Source organism: Orycteropus afer, unplaced genomic scaffold, assembly GCF_000298275.1.
Source record: "Orycteropus afer afer isolate SDZICR_OR568_19922 unplaced genomic scaffold, OryAfe1.0 scaffold00440, whole genome shotgun sequence".
In the NCBI taxonomy this organism is placed as follows: domain Eukaryota; kingdom Metazoa; phylum Chordata; class Mammalia; order Tubulidentata; family Orycteropodidae; genus Orycteropus; species Orycteropus afer.
Window position 1 is genome coordinate 856,697 of NW_006922027.1, and position 18,662 is coordinate 875,358.

The 18,662-nt window shown below is 40.9% G+C and overlaps 1 protein-coding gene across 1 annotated transcript in view; it reads right to left on the bottom strand.

The window, feature by feature from the left end:
* The window catches only part of ACSS1 (acyl-CoA synthetase short chain family member 1), a 170,901-nt gene that overhangs the window by 57,791 nt on the left and 94,448 nt on the right, over positions 1-18,662 (bottom strand). The window contains exon 3 of the mRNA XM_007954181.1: positions 3,026-3,225. Within this exon, the coding sequence (XP_007952372.1) occupies positions 3,026-3,225 (200 nt within the window). The remainder of the gene's footprint in view (positions 1-3,025; positions 3,226-18,662) is intronic.

An 18,662-nucleotide genomic window follows, 5' to 3' on the forward strand; every position in this document is an offset into this window, starting at 1 on the left:
AACCACTAGCCTTCTGGTTAGCAGTCAAGTGCCTTAGGCACTATGCTACCAGAGCCTATATATATATATACACATACACACATACATGTAAGAAGCAGAAAAAGCCATATTTACATGAAATATCCAGAATCAGCAAACCCATAGAGACAAAAAGGACATTAGATATTGCCAGAGGATGGGAGCAGAGGAAATGAGGAGTACCTGCTTAATGAGTTCAGGGTCTCCATTGTTGTTTTGTGTTCAGTGCCATGGAATCATTTTCAACTCACAGCAGCCCTATGTGACAGAGTACAAACTGCCCCATAGGGGTTTCTTGCCTGTGATCTTTACCAAAGCAGATCACCCAGTCTTTCTTCCATGGGTACACTTGGTGGGTTTGAACTGCCAAGCTTTTAGTTAGCAGCCAAGTGCTTAACCATTTGCACCACCTGGTTCCTTCAGTGCCAATGAGCACTGCTACATGCAACTTCTCAGCAGATGGAACCAAGATGTCTTGTAGAAATGGCTGAGTCAGGCCAGGGCAGGAAAGCTACAAGATGAGCCAGGATCATCTTGTAAGCCAGAGATCAGGGGAATCCTCAGACTTCTAGGGTCACATCAAAAGGACATGGAGACATGTGGAAGAGGCTCCCACTGGCCTGAAGTGACAGTATAGCATCAACAATAATGATTACAAGAGATTGATACACACCAAATATTTTTAAACCAATGAGTTTATGATGATAATGATTAATCACTCACCTTTGAAGTATGCCAGGAAGCTAGCTCATTAGTTGGAAAATGGGTAAAATAAAAGGAATAAAATCAACCAACCTGTACAAACTACACCACAACCAGGCTTTGGTAAGAGTAATAAATCTAAAGGAAATATTCCAGCTAGTAAAGGAAGAAAGAGCATTGCACCTTGAGTTTCACCATGGTGCTATTACTAAGGTGTCAGTGGAGTCAGGCAAGGGCCATCGCTGGCTGCTCCCCTCATAAAGAGAGACACGCACACCCCTTTATACTTCCTACTGACACCACAGCCAGTATAAAACCTCCCCATGAGGAGGCCTCTCCAAAAATGACCTCTAGGTCTAAACCCCAGTTTGCAGAAATCCAGAGACAGAAGAACTTGTTATACCACTCCAGAAGAATGCCCCACAAAACCAGACTACAGAAGCTCTATAGAACAAATAACCCTATCGCTTCCACAGATATATTGTTAAGAAGGGAAAAATGGAGGGAGAATATACTGGTTAAAAGAGGTTAGACATAACAAGTGCAGCAAGTTATTTAATAAGAAAACTAAAATAAATAAATAAATAAAGTCTTTTTTTTTTATGTGATTTTTGTGATAATGATATTTTAGTGTGTGAAAAAAAGTCCTTATCTTTTAGTGATTCTCAGTGAAGTTTTCACAGAGGAAGTGATTGCGGATTGACCTCAGAGTAAAACTCAGATCATTGTTGAAGCAGTCACTGGGCACCAGGGGGCTCATCATGCTATCCCTTCTACTTCTGCATGTTTGAAATTTTCCGTAATAATCAAAGTAAAAGTCCAGTACAGTCTTCCTAAGCTCAAAACTCCCTTCTCAAATCAGATTACAAGTACATCCCTTCTCACATAGGAGGGTGTGATCCGTATCTTCCCCTGCCTTGGAGCTGAGTGGGAGCCTTGTTCAGTTCTGGTAGGCATCTGCAGCTCCTCCTCTCCTGGCTTGAGCCCTTTGGAGTTGGACTGAGGAGGAAAGAGGATAGCAGGGTTTGTCTTAGTTATCTTGAGGCATCCTTGAACGATGAGGGGTGCCATCACAGTCTAGATCCAGCTGTCTCCGGCAACTTCCATCAATGGCCACTCTATGCATAGATAGAGCATGAGGTCCTCCTGGGGGACATTAGGCCTCATCCCAGACCATCCCTTGCTATGATCTGTACTCCCTCTTCTGAGATAGGGCATCTCTTCCCTGGGCCATCAGCTCAGGGCACCTGATGGCTCCTTCCCCTCCTTCTGTATCCTCTATGGGTTGTAGAGACAGTGTAGGCTCCCTTCGCACAAGCACTGAGTTGTACACTTTGAAAAGGATATAATAGTAAAAGGTACAAGGGGATAGTAAGAGGACCACCACACACATTTTATGAGAATTAAACTAAATTAAAGGAGGCAATCTTTGCACGGTGCTTAGACCATGGCCCAGTACATAGTTGATTCTGTAGAAGTGTTGGAGAGAAAAAGGTATGGCAACACAAACCCTTGTGGGGAAGAGGAGGCAAGGGGGAGATGAAGATACCAGACCACAGAGGAAAAGCTTCCACCTATTCTAAAGAGGTGGTCAGCAGGGGCCTGAGAATGCAGTCCTTCAGCTCTGTTCACCACTCATTGGCAAGTCTTCTGTGAGACACAAAGAATGCCCAGTGGCTCCCAGAACATGGCACCCTCCTTGAGGATCCAGCTCAGTGCATCATCTGGGATCTCTTTAGATAAGAGATTGGCCTTATGGTGGTCATGGGCCACCAGCCCCACACTCAGCCCTCCTCTACCAGAAAAAGCAAGAGAGATCCTACTGTTCACACTGTCCAGGACCACCTGTGGGCAGAAAGTTTTGAGGATACACTGCTAAACTCTGTCCCCTGCCATAAGGCCTCTCTTGGTCTGCCCTATCAGTACTCTCTGTGGAAGGCTTCCAGTTTTCTATGTACCCAGCCCTTCCATCTCTAGCCTGATCATAACCTTCATGTTTCTTGCTTCTTACACTGTGGCCTTGCCCACCTCCACCAGGTCCCTCACAAATTCTGTGTTACTCCCACCACTCCACCTGTCCTATGTGGTCCTGCACCTGGCACTCTTCCCTCCCTCCTTTGCCATTTAACTCCAATGCACTCAGATCTCAGCTGACAGAACACATGCTTATCCAGCCACACACCTGTCCCTGGTAACATTTGTCATTTGTCTGTGTGACTTTAATTAATGTCTATCTCCAACCCTCAGGAAGAAGGACAAGGACGAGGGGACTCCCAGGTCCCTCCCTGTCATCCTATGTGCTCACCATCATTGATCCTCCCAGCCAAAGACTCTGCACTGAAGCCAGCAAAGATGACTGTGTGGATGGCACCTATTCTGGCACAGGCCAGCATCGCTGCCACAGCCAGTGGGGACACAGGCATATAGATGGCCACACGGTCCCCTCGACGAACTTCATGACTCTTCAGCACATTGGCCAGGCGGCATGTGGTCTCCAGCAGCTCCCTACAGCACAGAGAAGAAATGGTCATCAGAGATGTGGGAAGAGTAAGGTGCAGAATTTGTTGTGGAATAATTCTGCAAAGTGTAAATACTGTACACCCAGTGCTTGAGGCAGAGTAGGCACTTCAACACTTGTTGCAGAGAAAGCTATTCTAAGCATTATAGACTAGTAGTGACAGAGATCTACTGCTGCATTGTTGAGGTTTAGAGCAGAGCTTCCCATTATCAGCACCCACAAGAATCTAAAGCAAGGTCATCATATCACTGAGACTTTTGAAACCACTCACCTCCAAAAAGGAAGACATTTCATAAGACATTTAGTGGGGAATGATAAGGCCCTAGTGTTCTGACCCAGCACAGGCTTCATGGAACCAAGCAAACCTTGTTCCATGTGGTGTAGGCAGGCAGGCTGACACCTCCCTTCACTCCTGAGGTCAGCCCAACAATCAGAGTACTACATCTCCTTTGGCAAACTGACTGACTCAGAGTTAAAATGTGATAAAACCTAGCCCAGTAGGAGAACCCAGCTCAATCAGGTTACCTAGTGCCGCTCTGACAAGAATATAACACAAATGGGATGGCCTGAACAAACATGAATTTATTCTCTTAGAGTTTGGAGGCTTTAAGTCCAAGTTCAAAGTGCCAGGCTCCAAGGGCTGTGTGAAAGCCCCTCAGCCTTGGGCTGCAGCTCTGTCTCTTGCTCCTGGCCCATTGAAGCTAGAGGCATCTCCTCACTCAGGCTGCTAAGGCTAACAGGCCCAAGGTCAACAAATAAAATAGCACAGTCCTGATGTTACCAAACCATACAGCAGGCTATTAATTCAAGCCCATTGTAAGTCCCAAGAATGGCAGAGCATGGCAGGCTGCTGAACAATGACATGGCTACATGCAGGGTCCAAGTGTGTCATAAACTAGAGACCATTCCCCACGGCTTCTCCTTACATACAGGAAGCAGACCACATCCCAAAGGCAGCTACTCAGCTGCTTGTGGTAGATCCCACCATGGAGTTGATTTCCAGTCTCATCATGGGGAATAACTACAACCAGCTGCCCAGCCACTCAACCAGGCCCAGCCAAGTGGACACACAAACATAACCACCATAATTCCACCCCTTGTCAACTTGGCACCTGTATAGATCTTCAATGGGTGGTATCTGTGCAGGTCTCCTCCACTGAGTGACTCCAGTCCCCTAGTTCCTGAGTGGTGACTTCACACCCTTGGCCTGGCAGGCCCCATTCTTCTCCCCCTTGGGCATGGCAGCCCTGCCCCCTCACTTTTGGGCAGCAGCTATGGCTCCATCCCGCTGGCTCACATGAACAGGCAGCCCCACACTCCAGAACGAAGTTGGTGACAGTCTAGCTCTTTGAAACCTAAGGGGCTGTGGTGATTCCATCCCCAAAGGCCATGGTCCTACCCATAAGGCTGAGGTAGCTCTGCTTCCCGTTTCCTTGGTCTCTCCATTTCTGCCAATTAAAGCCAAAAGCAACCCACTGCACTGGAAAAATTCCTGCCCCAAAAGCACTCAGCTTTCTTCTCTGTGGTTCAGCCAACCTGCTACTCCATCTCATGATGGTCTCTTTTGCCAATTGATGCCTGACAGTGACCCACTCCACCAGGAAGCCGCCTACCAAATGGTACCTGGCGTTTTCCTCCGTGGGCTGGTAGGCCTGTTGCTGTTTAATGCAAGTCTCTGGGCTCTGCTACTGCCGTCTCTCATGCTGGTCTCTCGGCTCTGCTCCTGCTCTCTCTCATGTTGGTCTCTTGACTCTGCTCCTGCTGTCTCTCATGTGGTATGCTGGGGTCTTTTTGCCAGGGTCTCAGGTCAAGGACACACTCCACTCCTGTTTCCACATTTTAGGTATCTGTCAGAGCAGCACCCCACACTCTTGGTACCAAATTCTGTTCTGGTTACCTAGTGTTGCTCTGACAAGAATATGCCACAAATGGGATGGCCTGAACAAACAGGAGTTTATTCTCTTACAGTTTGTAGGCTTTAAGTCCAAGTTCAAAGTGCCAGGCTCTATGGGCTTTGTGAAAGCCCCTCGACCTTGGGCTGCAGCTCTGCCTCTTGCTCCCAGCCCACTGAAGCTAGAGGCATCTCTTCACTCAGGAAGCTATTGGCTGCTGAGGCTAACAACCCCAAGGTCAACAAATAAAATGGCACAGTCTTGATGTTACCAAACCACACAGCAGGCCATTAATTCAAGCCCATTGTAAGTCCCAAGAATGGCAGAGCATGGCAGGCTGCTGAACAATGACATGGCTACATGCAGGGTCCAAGTGTGTCATAAGCTAGAGACTATCCCCACGGCTTCTCCTTACATACAGGAAGCAGACCACATCCCAAAGGCAGCTACTCAGCTGCTTGTGGTAGATCCCACCATGGAGTTGATTGCCTGTCTCATCATGGGGAATAACTACTACCAGCTGCCCAGCCACTCAAGCAGACCCAGACAAGTTGTCCCACAAATATAACCACCAAAAGAGGCCATGGCACAACTCCAAAGAAATGGGGAATGTGCCTTAAAAAATGGGGGAGGGGAAATAATCATGGCCCTGAAGTAAGAAGGCTGATCCCACAAAAGCTGTCCCAGCACCTGATCCTGAAACCCGCATCACCCTGGACTTTGTAACTGCAGTATGCAACCATTTTCCCATTTCCACCTTCCATAGTTTAATTTTAATGTATAGTTATTTACAATAAAAGAAGACCTAACACAGGAGGACAGATGAGAGGAGTGGAAACTAAGACTCCCCTTCTCATTGGGTTGGGATGAGTGGTCAACACTGGTGCACCACTGTGCTCCTCAAAGCTGGGGAGCAGACTCTCATTCAAGTGCCTTCTGTCCCTTATAACTGTGTTGGCATAGTCCCCTCTCTTCAAAGGCTTGTCAAAGAAAGGACTCCTAAGAAAGGTGAAGCTCAAGAAGAGGCAGCCAGGAAACGACAGTGGAATGAAAATGAATGTCCAGTCTCAGGCAAGAACCTCATGGAGGCCTTTGTTTCCCAAAGCCATTCTGCAAAGCAGACCCATCATGAACTAGATCACACACCCTGCTGTCAGGCTCACAATGCCTCATGCACAGGCTGCCTCCAAGCATGACAATTCCACTGGTTTCGTTGTTTCTCCTTAGAGTTTCACAGGAGGACAAAGGTGCCATACATTGGCATCCACCCACCCTTTGCTTGAGTTTATGATGAAAGAAGGATCATCTCCAGACCCAACATAAAAATCCACAGAATCCAGGGCCAAAAAAACACTCCTACTACTCAGTTGGAGGAGGCTGGAATGGCCCATGAATGCTGAACAGGCAGCAGCAGTCAGAAAGAATAGAAACTCAAGTCTTCAGTGAGGGCTCCATTTTCACGTCTCTACAGGCATAAGCTCTTTAACACTTTAAAGAGGTCAAGTATTAGAGAGTTAAGAGAGTGATGCATTTGAATTGTGGTGTTGGTGAAGAATATTGGAAATACCATGGACTGCCAGAAGAATGAACAAATCTGTCTTGGAAGAGGTACAGCCAGAATTCTCCTTAGATGCTAGAATGGCCAGACTTTATCTCATGAATTTTGGTCATGTTGTCTGGAGGGACCAATCCCTGGAGAAGAATATAATGCTTGGTAAAGTAGAGGGTCAGCAAAAAAAGGAGAAGAACCTCAATGAGAAGGATTGACACAGTGGCAGCAACAATGGGCTCAAGGATAGCAATGACTGTGAGGATGGCACAGGACCAGGCAATATTTTGGTCTGTTATGCATAGGGTCTCTTGATTCAGAACCAACTCAATAGCACCTAACAGCAACAACAATAAGGACATAAGACTCTAGTTAATGGTGATGAAATTCAGTGAGGACCAAAGGAAACAGTCTGAAGCCATTGGAAGAATATGAACTTTTCAGACAAAGAGACATGAGTAGCTATTTAAGTATGGGAATTTACCTCTCTCAGCCTACATGTGATCATCTGAGAAACAGTGGGTCCACCCACCTTGTATAACTGTTGCAAGTATTAATGATCCACCCAGGATGCTGCGAAATATTCAGAAGGTATTATCTTTCCCATGAAATGGAAATTGCCAGAAACTTTTATTTGATGCTCTTTTCTAAAATGACTAAAATCAGCTAACTCACTTTGATGGATTCCTAAGAGGTCCAAAGTTATGTTGTAGGCATTATGGAAGTAAGACTGATCAGGGAAGTGTCGGTGCCAGATAAAGGAAATAATAGGGAAAGTGCCCTCCTTCAGGAGCATAGCTCTGACTGGAAAAAATGAGGAACAAGACACCAAGTACATCTGTGAAGGGTAGATGGCAGTGTGATTAGCTTTGTGGAGAAGGAGTGAGGCCACAGTGGGGAAAGGAATGAGTGAATTTGCCCCATAAGGCAGAAGTCACCTGGCCCCTGCCTGTAACAGATAAAGGCACTGAGGCTGGGCAGTCAACAAGCACTGCTGGATGTTTTGGAGAGGTAAGGCCAAGACAAGACAGAACATGCTGTACCTGTTCCCTGAAGGACCAAGAGTCCTTCAACTTGTGCCCAGGAGCTGGAGCTGTGTCTGGTGGGTGCTGTACTCCTACTGCTGTGCTCAGAGCCAAAGTTTCTGATTAAGAATTTGATCTGGAATCTAGCAAAGGATATTGCATCATTTTAAATAAGAAAAGGTATGTGTCACAGTTGTGTCCTTTCACCATTCTTATTCAATCTTTATGCAAAACAAACAATTCAAGAAGCTGGACTATATAAGAAAAACATGTCACTGGGATTGGAGGAAAATTCATTGCCAACCTGTGAAATGCGAATGACACAACCTTTCTTGCTCAATGTGCAGAGGACTTGAAGCGCTTATTAATGAAGATTACAGACTACGACATTAGTATGAACTACACCTCAACATCAGGAAAACAAAAATGCTCATAGCTGGACCAATAAACAACATCACAACAAACAGAGAAAAGATTGAAATTGTCAAGTATTTCATTTTACTTGACCTACAATCAACACTCATGGAAGTAGCAGTCAAGAAATCAAAGGATGTACTGAACTGGACAATTCTGCTGTAAAAGATTTTTCTAAAGTTTTAAAAACCAAAGACATTACCTTGAGGACTAAGGTGTGCCTGACCCAAGTTATGGTATTTTTAATCACCTCATATGCATGTGAAAGTTGGATAATGAATATGGAAGACTGAAGAAGAGTTGATGCATTTGAATTATGATATTGGTAAAAAATATCGAATATATCATGGACTGCTAGAAGAACAAACAAATCTGTCATGCAAGAAGTACAGCCAGAATGCTCCTTAGAAGAGAAGATGGTGAGACTTTGTATCATTGTACTTTGGATATGTTAATCAGGAGAGAGTAGTCTCTGGAGAAGAACATCATGCTTGGTAAAGTAGAGGGTCAGTGAAAAAGAAGAAGACCCTCAACAAGATGGAGTGACACAATGGCTGCAACAATTGGCTCAAATACAGGAAATATTTTGAAGATGGCACACGACAGGTAGTGTTTCATTCTATTTTACACAGAGTCTTATGAGTTAGAATTGACTCCAGGGCACCTAACAACAACAACCAGACAAAGGGGTAAATTTCAGATGTTCATTCCACTTCTTATTCACTCTTCCAAGACCATACACTTCAAGGCCAATGAGATCCTTGAAGGTTAGATGATACAACCTTTCTGGGGACTGTGGAACCTCACTTCCATATTCCTGCCCCACAACAATCCAGTCTTCTTTGAACATCACACAGCCAAGCTCACCACACCGTAAGGCTGAACCTTTCTTGGTCATTTTAATAAAGTAATAGTTTACCTAAAAATGGATCCAGATTTGAGCTCTTGAAATTAGACCCTTGGGCCTACCTCAACCCTTTGAAGCTGCCCAAAATTAATCTCATTTGTCACTCTGTGACAACCCTTAAAGTTCCTGAATCTCCCAACAACCACTAACATCCCCATCTCTCCCAGACTCTTCCATCCAACTCTCCATGACCCCAGTCACTCTCTCTGGATACTGCAGGTGATCAAATGGACCCCCAAACATCATGGTGTATGTCCAGACTTGGGACCTCAATTCAATACTTAATAAAGTAAATCAAGAACATATTAGTTTTTTTTAATACCTGACATGGGTTGCTCAATCATGTTGATGAGTTCACTAACCCCCACCCTTCCATCTCCACATACACATAAAGTTGTTCTTAAACCAGAGCTTTGAACTTCCAGTAAGATGGTGGAATAGGCAGACAAGCTACACAGACCCTCTTCAGCAAAGAAAAGAGAAACCAAGTGACAGAGATACAGAAGATAAAGCTGGAGTCCTAAGATTTGAGTATACACAAGTGGATTTAACACCAACTAGTGGTAAAACCTGACAGAAAACAGTGAGTATGGAGATGGAAGGAGCTGGGCACTGTCAGCTACTTTAATGGCACCAACAGCCTGAATATTTCCAAGAGGTGTTGGGACCTGATAACTGACCTAAAGATCAGACCTGGTCACAAAGGGCTCCAGAGATGATGGCCCTGGTGGCTGATGACTAGGAAGTGAAACAGCAAGAAGGGAGACAACCTGAGCTATGGACTTTCAGCTGTCTGGAGGGCACAGCCATTTTGATTGTTTACAAGCAGTGGCCATTTTGGATATTAAAAGTGACTGAGGGAGCAGGCATTTTGAATGTTTACAAGTGGTGGCCATTTTGTATATTTAAAGTGACAGCATTCTCATTCGGATTCCAGTGACCTAAGAATAGGCTCTGGTTGCCAAGGAAAGCAGGGACATATGGGAGGCTGACAATGGGAAAGGAAAGAGGTAGTGAGTGTATAAGTGCTGCCAACTAGTGAATAGAGGAGCACAGTACCCTGCTTACTTAGATAATATCCAAACAAAACAAAGAAAATTAAAATCTTGGGCAAATCACTCCAACATACAATCACCAATTAAATATAAACACAAAAACATCACAATGTCTTGAAGACAACAGAGCATCATAGTCCACACAAAGAAGCAAGATAAAGCAGGAGAAACAAGGGGCCAGGATACAGATGCAGAACACATCCCTGAGGAAGAAGCAGCATTGGAACTTCTAGATAAAGAATTCAAAATAATTCTATTTAGGTATCTTCAATGGATTGAGAAACAAATCAAGGAAAACACTGAGAAAATTGAGGAAAGCACAGAGAAAACCCTAGAACAATTTCAAAAGACAAACCAAGAACAAAATGACAAAATAAATGAAAAATTAGAAATGATACAAAATCTATAGATAGAAATCCAAAAGATTAATACTAAATTTTCAGAAATAGGTAACACACTGAATGGGCAAAGGTGTAGAATTGAATCAAAGGAAGACAGAATTAGTGAGATTGAAGACAAATACCTCAATATTTCTTTGGAAAGAGATCAACCAGGAAAAAGATCAAAATAAAATGAAGAAACCCTAAGGTTCAGGTGGGACACCATCAAAAGGAATAACCTATGTGTAAATAGAATTCCAGAACAGGAAGAGACAAATAAAACCACTGAGAAAATTGTAGATTTGTTGGAAGAAAATTTCCCTGGTATGATGAAGATGAGAATATATCCATTCAAGAAGTCCAATGAACCCCAAATAGGATAGACCTCAAAAGAAAATCACCAAGACATATCATCGTCGACCTCACCAAAACCAAAGACAAAGAAAGAATCCTGAAAGCAGCATCTGAAAATGAAAAGTTGCCTACAAGGGGCAATCAATAAGACTAAGCTCAGATTTTTCAGCAGAAACCGTGCAGGTGAAAAGACAATGGGATGGTATATATAAAAATCTGAAAGAAAATAATTCCCAACCAAGAATTACATGTTGTTGTTGTTGTTATGTGCCATCAAAACTGCCTCTCAAATATGGAGTGTATCCAAGATCATATACAGGGTTGGCAGACAATGGGCCTCTCGAAGAGTATGAAGGGATGGACACTGGGAGGAGGTAACTATGGGGAGGAAGTGGGAGGGGAGCTGCTGCATTGTAAATTTTGGTCAATGACATGAGACAAAGTATATGTGAACTGCTGTATGAAAAGTGAATTTACTCTGTAAATCTTCACCCAAATCCTAATTTAAAAAAAAAAAAAAAAAAACTGCCTCTCAAATATGATGGTGAAATTAGCAAAATTCCAGATAAATAGAAATGAAGGGGATTTGTTAGAATCAGACCAAATTTACATGGGAAGCTAAAGGGAGTCCTTTGGACAGAGAAGCAACAACAGCAAACAAAAACTGACCATTAACACACATGATGACATAACCTAGAAACCAACCCAGTTATGGAAGTATCCAAAGTAAATAAACCTACAAGATTGTAAACAGGGAACTAGAGACATCAATTGAAAAATGAGGACAACTACAAACCAAAAAGAGGGAAAAACCTGTGTAGTTACAGACCTTCTCGATGGTAGGGAAGTCAAGACAATTGCAGGATAGAATGGACGTTCTAAACATGGGAAGAAAATTATAAATCACAGGGTAACCTCAAAAAAAAATGACAAACTTTAACATCAAAATTAAAAAGAGGACAAGCACAAATATTTAGCAAATACTAAAACAATAGCAACATAGGAAGTGATGACATGATTCATAAACAAAACGAGCTCAGCACAGAAAATTACATGGAACAAAGAAATCAGCAACACCACATAAGAGAACATAACAAAATAACAGTAATAAATTGAGGGACAATTATATTGAATGTCAAAGGATTAAATGCACCACTCAAGAGACAGAGAATTGCAGAAGGGATATGAAAACATCAATATGCTGTCTAAAAAGACACATCTTATAGAGAAAGACAAAAAATAGCCCAAAAATCGAAGGTTGGAAAAACATATATCAAGCAAATGGCAATCATAAAAGAGTAAGAGTGGCAATATTAATTTCTGATCAAATTGACTTTAAGACAAAAACTACCATAGAGACAAGGAAGGACATTATATAATGATTAAAGGATCAATTGAAAAAGAGGCCAAAACAATAATAAATATTTATGCACCCAATGAAAGAGCCACAAAACGTGTAAACCAGACTCTAACAGAACTTAAAGATAAACAGATAACTCCACAGTCATAGTAGGAGACTTTAACACACCACTTTCAATGAAAGACAGAACAACTGGAAAGAAACTCAACAAACACACAAAGAACTAAACAATACAATCCACCAACTTGACCTTATAGACATCTACAGAGCACTTCACCCAACAACACCACAATGTACATTCTTTTCCAGTGCACATGGAACATTCTCCAGGACAGACCATATGTTAGGACACAAAGCAAGCCTCAATAAATTTAAAAACAATGGAATACTGCAAAGCATCTCCTCAGATCGCAATGCTGTAACATTAGAAATCAACAATAGGAAGATGAACAAACAAAGAGCAAACACATGGAACCTGAATAACACCCTTGACTGGGTCATAGAAGAAATTAAAAATTAACTAAAAATTCCTTGAATCAAATGAGAATGAAAACACTACATACCAAAATCTTTGGGACACAGCAAAAGCAGTGATCAGAAATCAATTTATAATAATAAATACACACATCAAAAAAGAAGAAAGATACTGGGGGACAACAGAATCAATTGGCACAACAAAATACACAAAAGCTTTGCTCCACATCCTACATTGGTGAGTAGCGACTGGGGTCTTAAAAGCTTTCATTGCCCATCTAAGATTCAGCTAACAGTCTCCTAGCATTGGAAGCGAAGAACAGCGCAAAAAAAAGGGGGGGGGCATATGGAAGCAATCAACCGTAGGACACGATTGCCCTTGAGACCAGAAGAACTAGATGGTGCCCGACTACCAATGCCAACCACTCAGGAAAGGATAAAATCTGGAGATCCTGGATAGAGTGGGAGGGAAAACGTGGAACAAAATCCAAAAACTCAATAATGACCAGAATTATTGGTGAGATAAAATCTGTCGAGATCCCCAATACTATGGCCCTGGAATACATTCTGTGCATGGAATAAAACGCACCGCTATGGGATGGCTCTCAGCCCAATAGTTAATAAGATGTACACGCAGACCACTCAACCCAGGATGATACACCCAGATACTCTATGGTAATACATCCATTAGAGCAATAGACCACGGGACACCAGAGGACCAACATTCAAATTGAGGAAATGCAGGACAAACAGGAGTGCATAAAAAGGGCATAGGAGGAGGGCTACAGGCTAGGGAGGAGAGGAGACTGGGTTAGGGTTGGATATGGTAAATGAGGACTGAAACTAAATGTACACGTAATGTTGAATGTGAAACAAGCTCTTAAAATAAAATTAAATTTAAAAAAAAAAAAAAAAAGAAGAAGAAGAAGAAGGGCCAAACAAAAGACAGGCATATGAGTTGAACATTTACCTCAAGTAAATACTCTCCTTGGAGAGAACAATCATGGGAGAAAGAAGGGCAGCTTATGCACAGGGAGACAGTTCAGGGGGCAGGAGTCCATGGAGGGATGGACACAGGGAAGAGGTAACTATGGGGACAAAGTGGGAGGGAAGCTGTTGCATTGTGGTAAACTATGGTCAGTGTCATGAGACAAAATATATGTAAACTGCTGCATGGAAAGTGAATTTGCTCTGTAAATCTTCACCCAAATAACAATACAAAAGAAGAAGAAGAAGAAAGAGCCAGAACTAACACCTTAACCCAACATCTCCAACAATTAGGAAAAGAGCAGCAAAAAAAGTTTACAGTCACCAGAAGAAAAGAAATAGTAAAGATTCAAGCAGAAATAAATAAAACAGAAGTAGAAAAACAACAGAAAAAATCAACAAGACTAGAAGTTTGTTCTTTGAAAAGATTAATAGAATTGACAAACCACTGGCAAATTTAACAAAGAAAAAGAGGGAGAGAATACGAATAACATGAATGAAAAATGAAATGGGTGACAACACAACAGAACCAAGAGAAATTAAAAGGATAATATCAAGACACTATGAAGAATTTACTCCCACAAATTAGAAAATCAAGAAGAAATGGACAGATTTCTAGACACATACTACTTACCTAAACTAAGAGCAGCTGAGGTAGAAAATTTAAAGTGACCCACAATAAAAAGAAGAAATTGAACGGGTCATTAAAAAAATTACCAACAAAAAATGTCCTGGCCTGGACAGTTTCACTGGAGAATTCTACCAAGCATTCAGAGAACTAACACCAATTCAACACAAACTGTTCCAGAACATAGAAGTGGATGGAATCCTTCTAGATTCATGTTATGAAGCAAGCATAACCTTGATACCAAAACCAGGCAAAGACATCACTCAAAAGGAAAACTATAGACCAATATCAATCATGAATATAGATGCAAAAATCTTCAGCAAAATCTTAGCCAAAAGACTACAACAACATATCAAAAAAACAATATATTATGAACAAGTGGGGTTCATACCAGGTATGCAAGGATGGTTCAACATTAGAAAAACAATCAAAGTCATCCACGTCATAAATAAAACACAGGAAAAGAATCATATGATCATATTGATGCAGAAAAGGCATTTGATAAAATCCAACACCCATTCCTGATCAAAACTCTCAGGAAAATAAGAATAGAAGGAACATTCCTCAAAATAACAAAGAACATATATGCAAAACCAACAGCCAACATTGTTCTCAATGGAGGGAGATTGAAAACCTTCCCCTTGCAAAGAGGAACCAGTCAAGTATGCCCTCTATCACCACTTATTCAACTTGTATTGCAAATCCTAGCACAGGCAATAAGGCAAGAAAGGGAAATCAAAGACATTCACATTGGTAAGGAAGAAATCAATCTATCCATATTTGCTGCTGCTATGATCCTATACATAGAAAACCCAAGAGACTCAGCGAAAACCTAGTGAAACTAAATGAGAGATTTAGCATAGTGATGAGATACAAGATCAACATATAAAAATCAGTTGGATTCTTCTACACCAGCAAAGAAATTGCTGAAAAGGAAATAAGGAAATCAATACCATTTACAATAGCTACCCCAAAAATAAAATACTTGGGAATAAATCTTACTAGAGACACAAAAGACCTGTACAAAGAAAACTAAAAATCACTACTCCAAGAAACCATAAGAGATCTACATAAATGGAAGAACATACCATGCTCATGGATAGGAAGATGGAACACTGTGAAAATGTCAATACTGCCCAAAGCAACTTATACATTCAATGCAGTCCCAATCCAGATTCCATCAACATTCTTCAAAGATATGGAAAAACTGATCACTAATTTTACATGGAAAGTAAAGGGACCTCAAATAAGCAAAGCACTACTGAAGAGGAAGAACAAAATAGAAGGTCTCACATTCCTGGATTTCAAAACCTACTATACAGCCACAGTAGTCAAAACAGCCTGCTACTGTACAATGACAGATACCTACACCAGTGGAACAGAATTGAGAACCAAGAAATAGATCCATCAACCTATGGTCAGCTGATTTTTGACAAGGGGCTGAAATACATTAAATGGGGAAGAGTTGGTCTCTTTAGCAAATGGTGCTGGCAAAACTGGATATCCATTTACAAAGAAATGAAACAATATCTGTACCTCACACCATACACAAAAACGAACTCCAGATAGATTAAAAACTTAAATGTGAAATCTGAAACTATAAAGTTCCTCAAGGAAAAAATAAGGGCAAATTTAGGTGCCCTAATTGATATCAAAAACAGACTGTTAAGCATAACCCAAAATGCACAAACAGCTGAAGATCAAGAAGATGAAGGGGAACTTTTGAAAATTAAATTACCATGTGCTTCCAAAGACTTCTCTAAAAGAGTAAAAAGAGAACCTACAGATTAGGAAAAAATACTCTACAATGACATATCTGACAAGGGACTTACCTTTAAAATGGATAGAAAACTCCAACACCTCAACAACAAAAAGATGAACAATCCAATTAAAAAATGAGCACAAGACATGAGTAGACACTTCACCAAAGAGGATATTCAGGCAGCCAGCAAATACATGAAGAAATGCTCATGATCATTAGTCATAAGAGAGATCCAAATCAAAACAACAATGACATATCATCTCACCCTAGCACTAATGGCAAAGTTCAACAAGAAAGAAAATAACAAATGCTGGAGAGGATGTGGGTAGATTGGGACTCTCATACATTGCTGGTGGGCCTGTCAAATGATAGAAACACTGTAGAAAGCAATATGGTGATTCCCTAAAAAGCTGGAATTAGAAACACTATTTGACCCAGCAATCCCATTACTAGGTATGTATCCTAAAGAGGTGACAGCCAGGACAAAAAAAGATATATGCATACCCATGTTCATTGCAGCACTATTTACAATAGCAAAAAGATGGAAACAACCTAGGTGCCCATCAACAGAAAAATGAATAACCAAACTATGGTACAAACACACAATGGAATACTATGCAACACTAAAAAATAACGTAGAATATGCAAAACACCACATAACATGGATGAACTTGGAGGTATTACACTGAGTGAAAGAAGTCAATCACAGAAGAACAAATATAATAATAGTTCATAACTGTAAAAAGTCAAGGAAAGATAGTGGGAGACTTTAATATACCACTTTCAATGAAACATAGAATAACTGGAAAGAAACTCAACAAAGATGCAAAAGAGCTAAATAGAACAATCCACCAACTTGACCCCATAGATATCTATGGAGCACTTCACCCAACAACAGCACAATATACATTCTTTTGCAGTGCACATGGAGCATTCCATGATAGACCATGTGTTAGGCCATAAAGCAAGCCTTCATAAATTTAAAAACATTGAAATATTGCAAAGCATCTTCTCAGATCATAATGCTATCAAATTAGAAATCAACTATAGGAAGATCAATGGAAAAAGAGTAAACACATGGAAACCAAACAATACCCTCCTTAAGAAAGACTGACTAAGAGAAGACATAAAAAATGAAATTAAAAAATTCCATGAATCAAACAAGAATGAAAACACAACATACGAAAATCTTTGGGACACAGTAAAAGCAGTGACCAGAGGCCAATTTAAAGCAATGAGTGCATACATCACGAAAGAAGAGCGAGCCAAAATCAACACTTTAAACCAACATCTTCAACATTCAGAAAAAGAAAAGCAAGAAAACCCTACAGTCACGAGAAGAAAGGAAATAATAAAGATTCGAGCAGAAATCAATGAAACAGAAAACAGAAGGGCAATAGAAAAAATCAATAGGACCAGAAGTTGTTTTTTTGAAAAGATCAATAACATTGACAAACCTCTGGCAAATTTAACAAAGGAAAAGAGGGAGAGAATACAAATAACATGAATAAGAAACAAAATGAGTGACATCACAACACAACCAACTGAAATAAAGAGGATAATATCGGGATACTATGAAGAACTATACTCTAACAAATTTGAAAACTGGAAGAAATGGACAGATTTCTAGAAACACACCTCTTACCCAAACTAACACAGACTGATGTGGAAAAGTGGAACAGGTCCATAACAAAAGAAGAAATTGAACAGGTCATTAAAAAAATTACCAACTAAAAAATGTCCTGGCCCACACAGTTTCACCAGAGAATTCTACCAAACATTCAGAGAAGAACTGACACCATTACTGCTCAAAGTATTCCAAAACATAGAAAAGGATGGAATCCTCCCTAAGTCATTTTATGAAACAAGCATAACATTGATACCAAACACCAGGCAAAGACATCACTCAAAAGGAAAACTACACACCAATATCCATCATGAATATAGATACAAAAATCTTCAACAAAATCCTAGACAACAGACTCCAACAACATATCAAGAAAATCATTCATTATGACCAAGTGGGGTTCATATCAGGTACGCCAGGATGATTCGACATTAGAAAAACAATCAATGTCATCCACCACATAAATAAAGAAAAGGAGAAGAACCACATGATCATATCAATTGATGCAGAAAAGGTAAAATACAACACCCATTCCTGATCAAAACTCTCAGCAAAATAGGAATAGAAGGGACAATCCTCAACATAATAAAGTGCATCTATGCAAAACAAACAGCCAACATTATACTCAATACAGAGACACTGAAACCATTCCTCTTGCAAATAGGAACCAGAGAAGGATGCCCTCTATCACCACTTCTATTCAACATTGTACTGAAAGTCCTAGCCAGGGCCATGTGGCAAGGAAGGGAAATCAAAAGCATCCAAATTGGTAAGAAAGAAGTCAAACTATCCCTATTTGCTGATGATATGATCCTATACCTAGAAAACCCAAAAGAATCAGTCAAAAATCTACTGAAACTAATTGAGAGATTTAGCATTATAGCAGGATATAAGATCAATATCCAAAAATCAGTTGGATTCCTCTACAACAGCAAAGAGATTGCTGAAAAAGAAATAAGGAAATCAATACCATTTACAATAGCTACCAAAAAAATAAAATACTTGGGAAT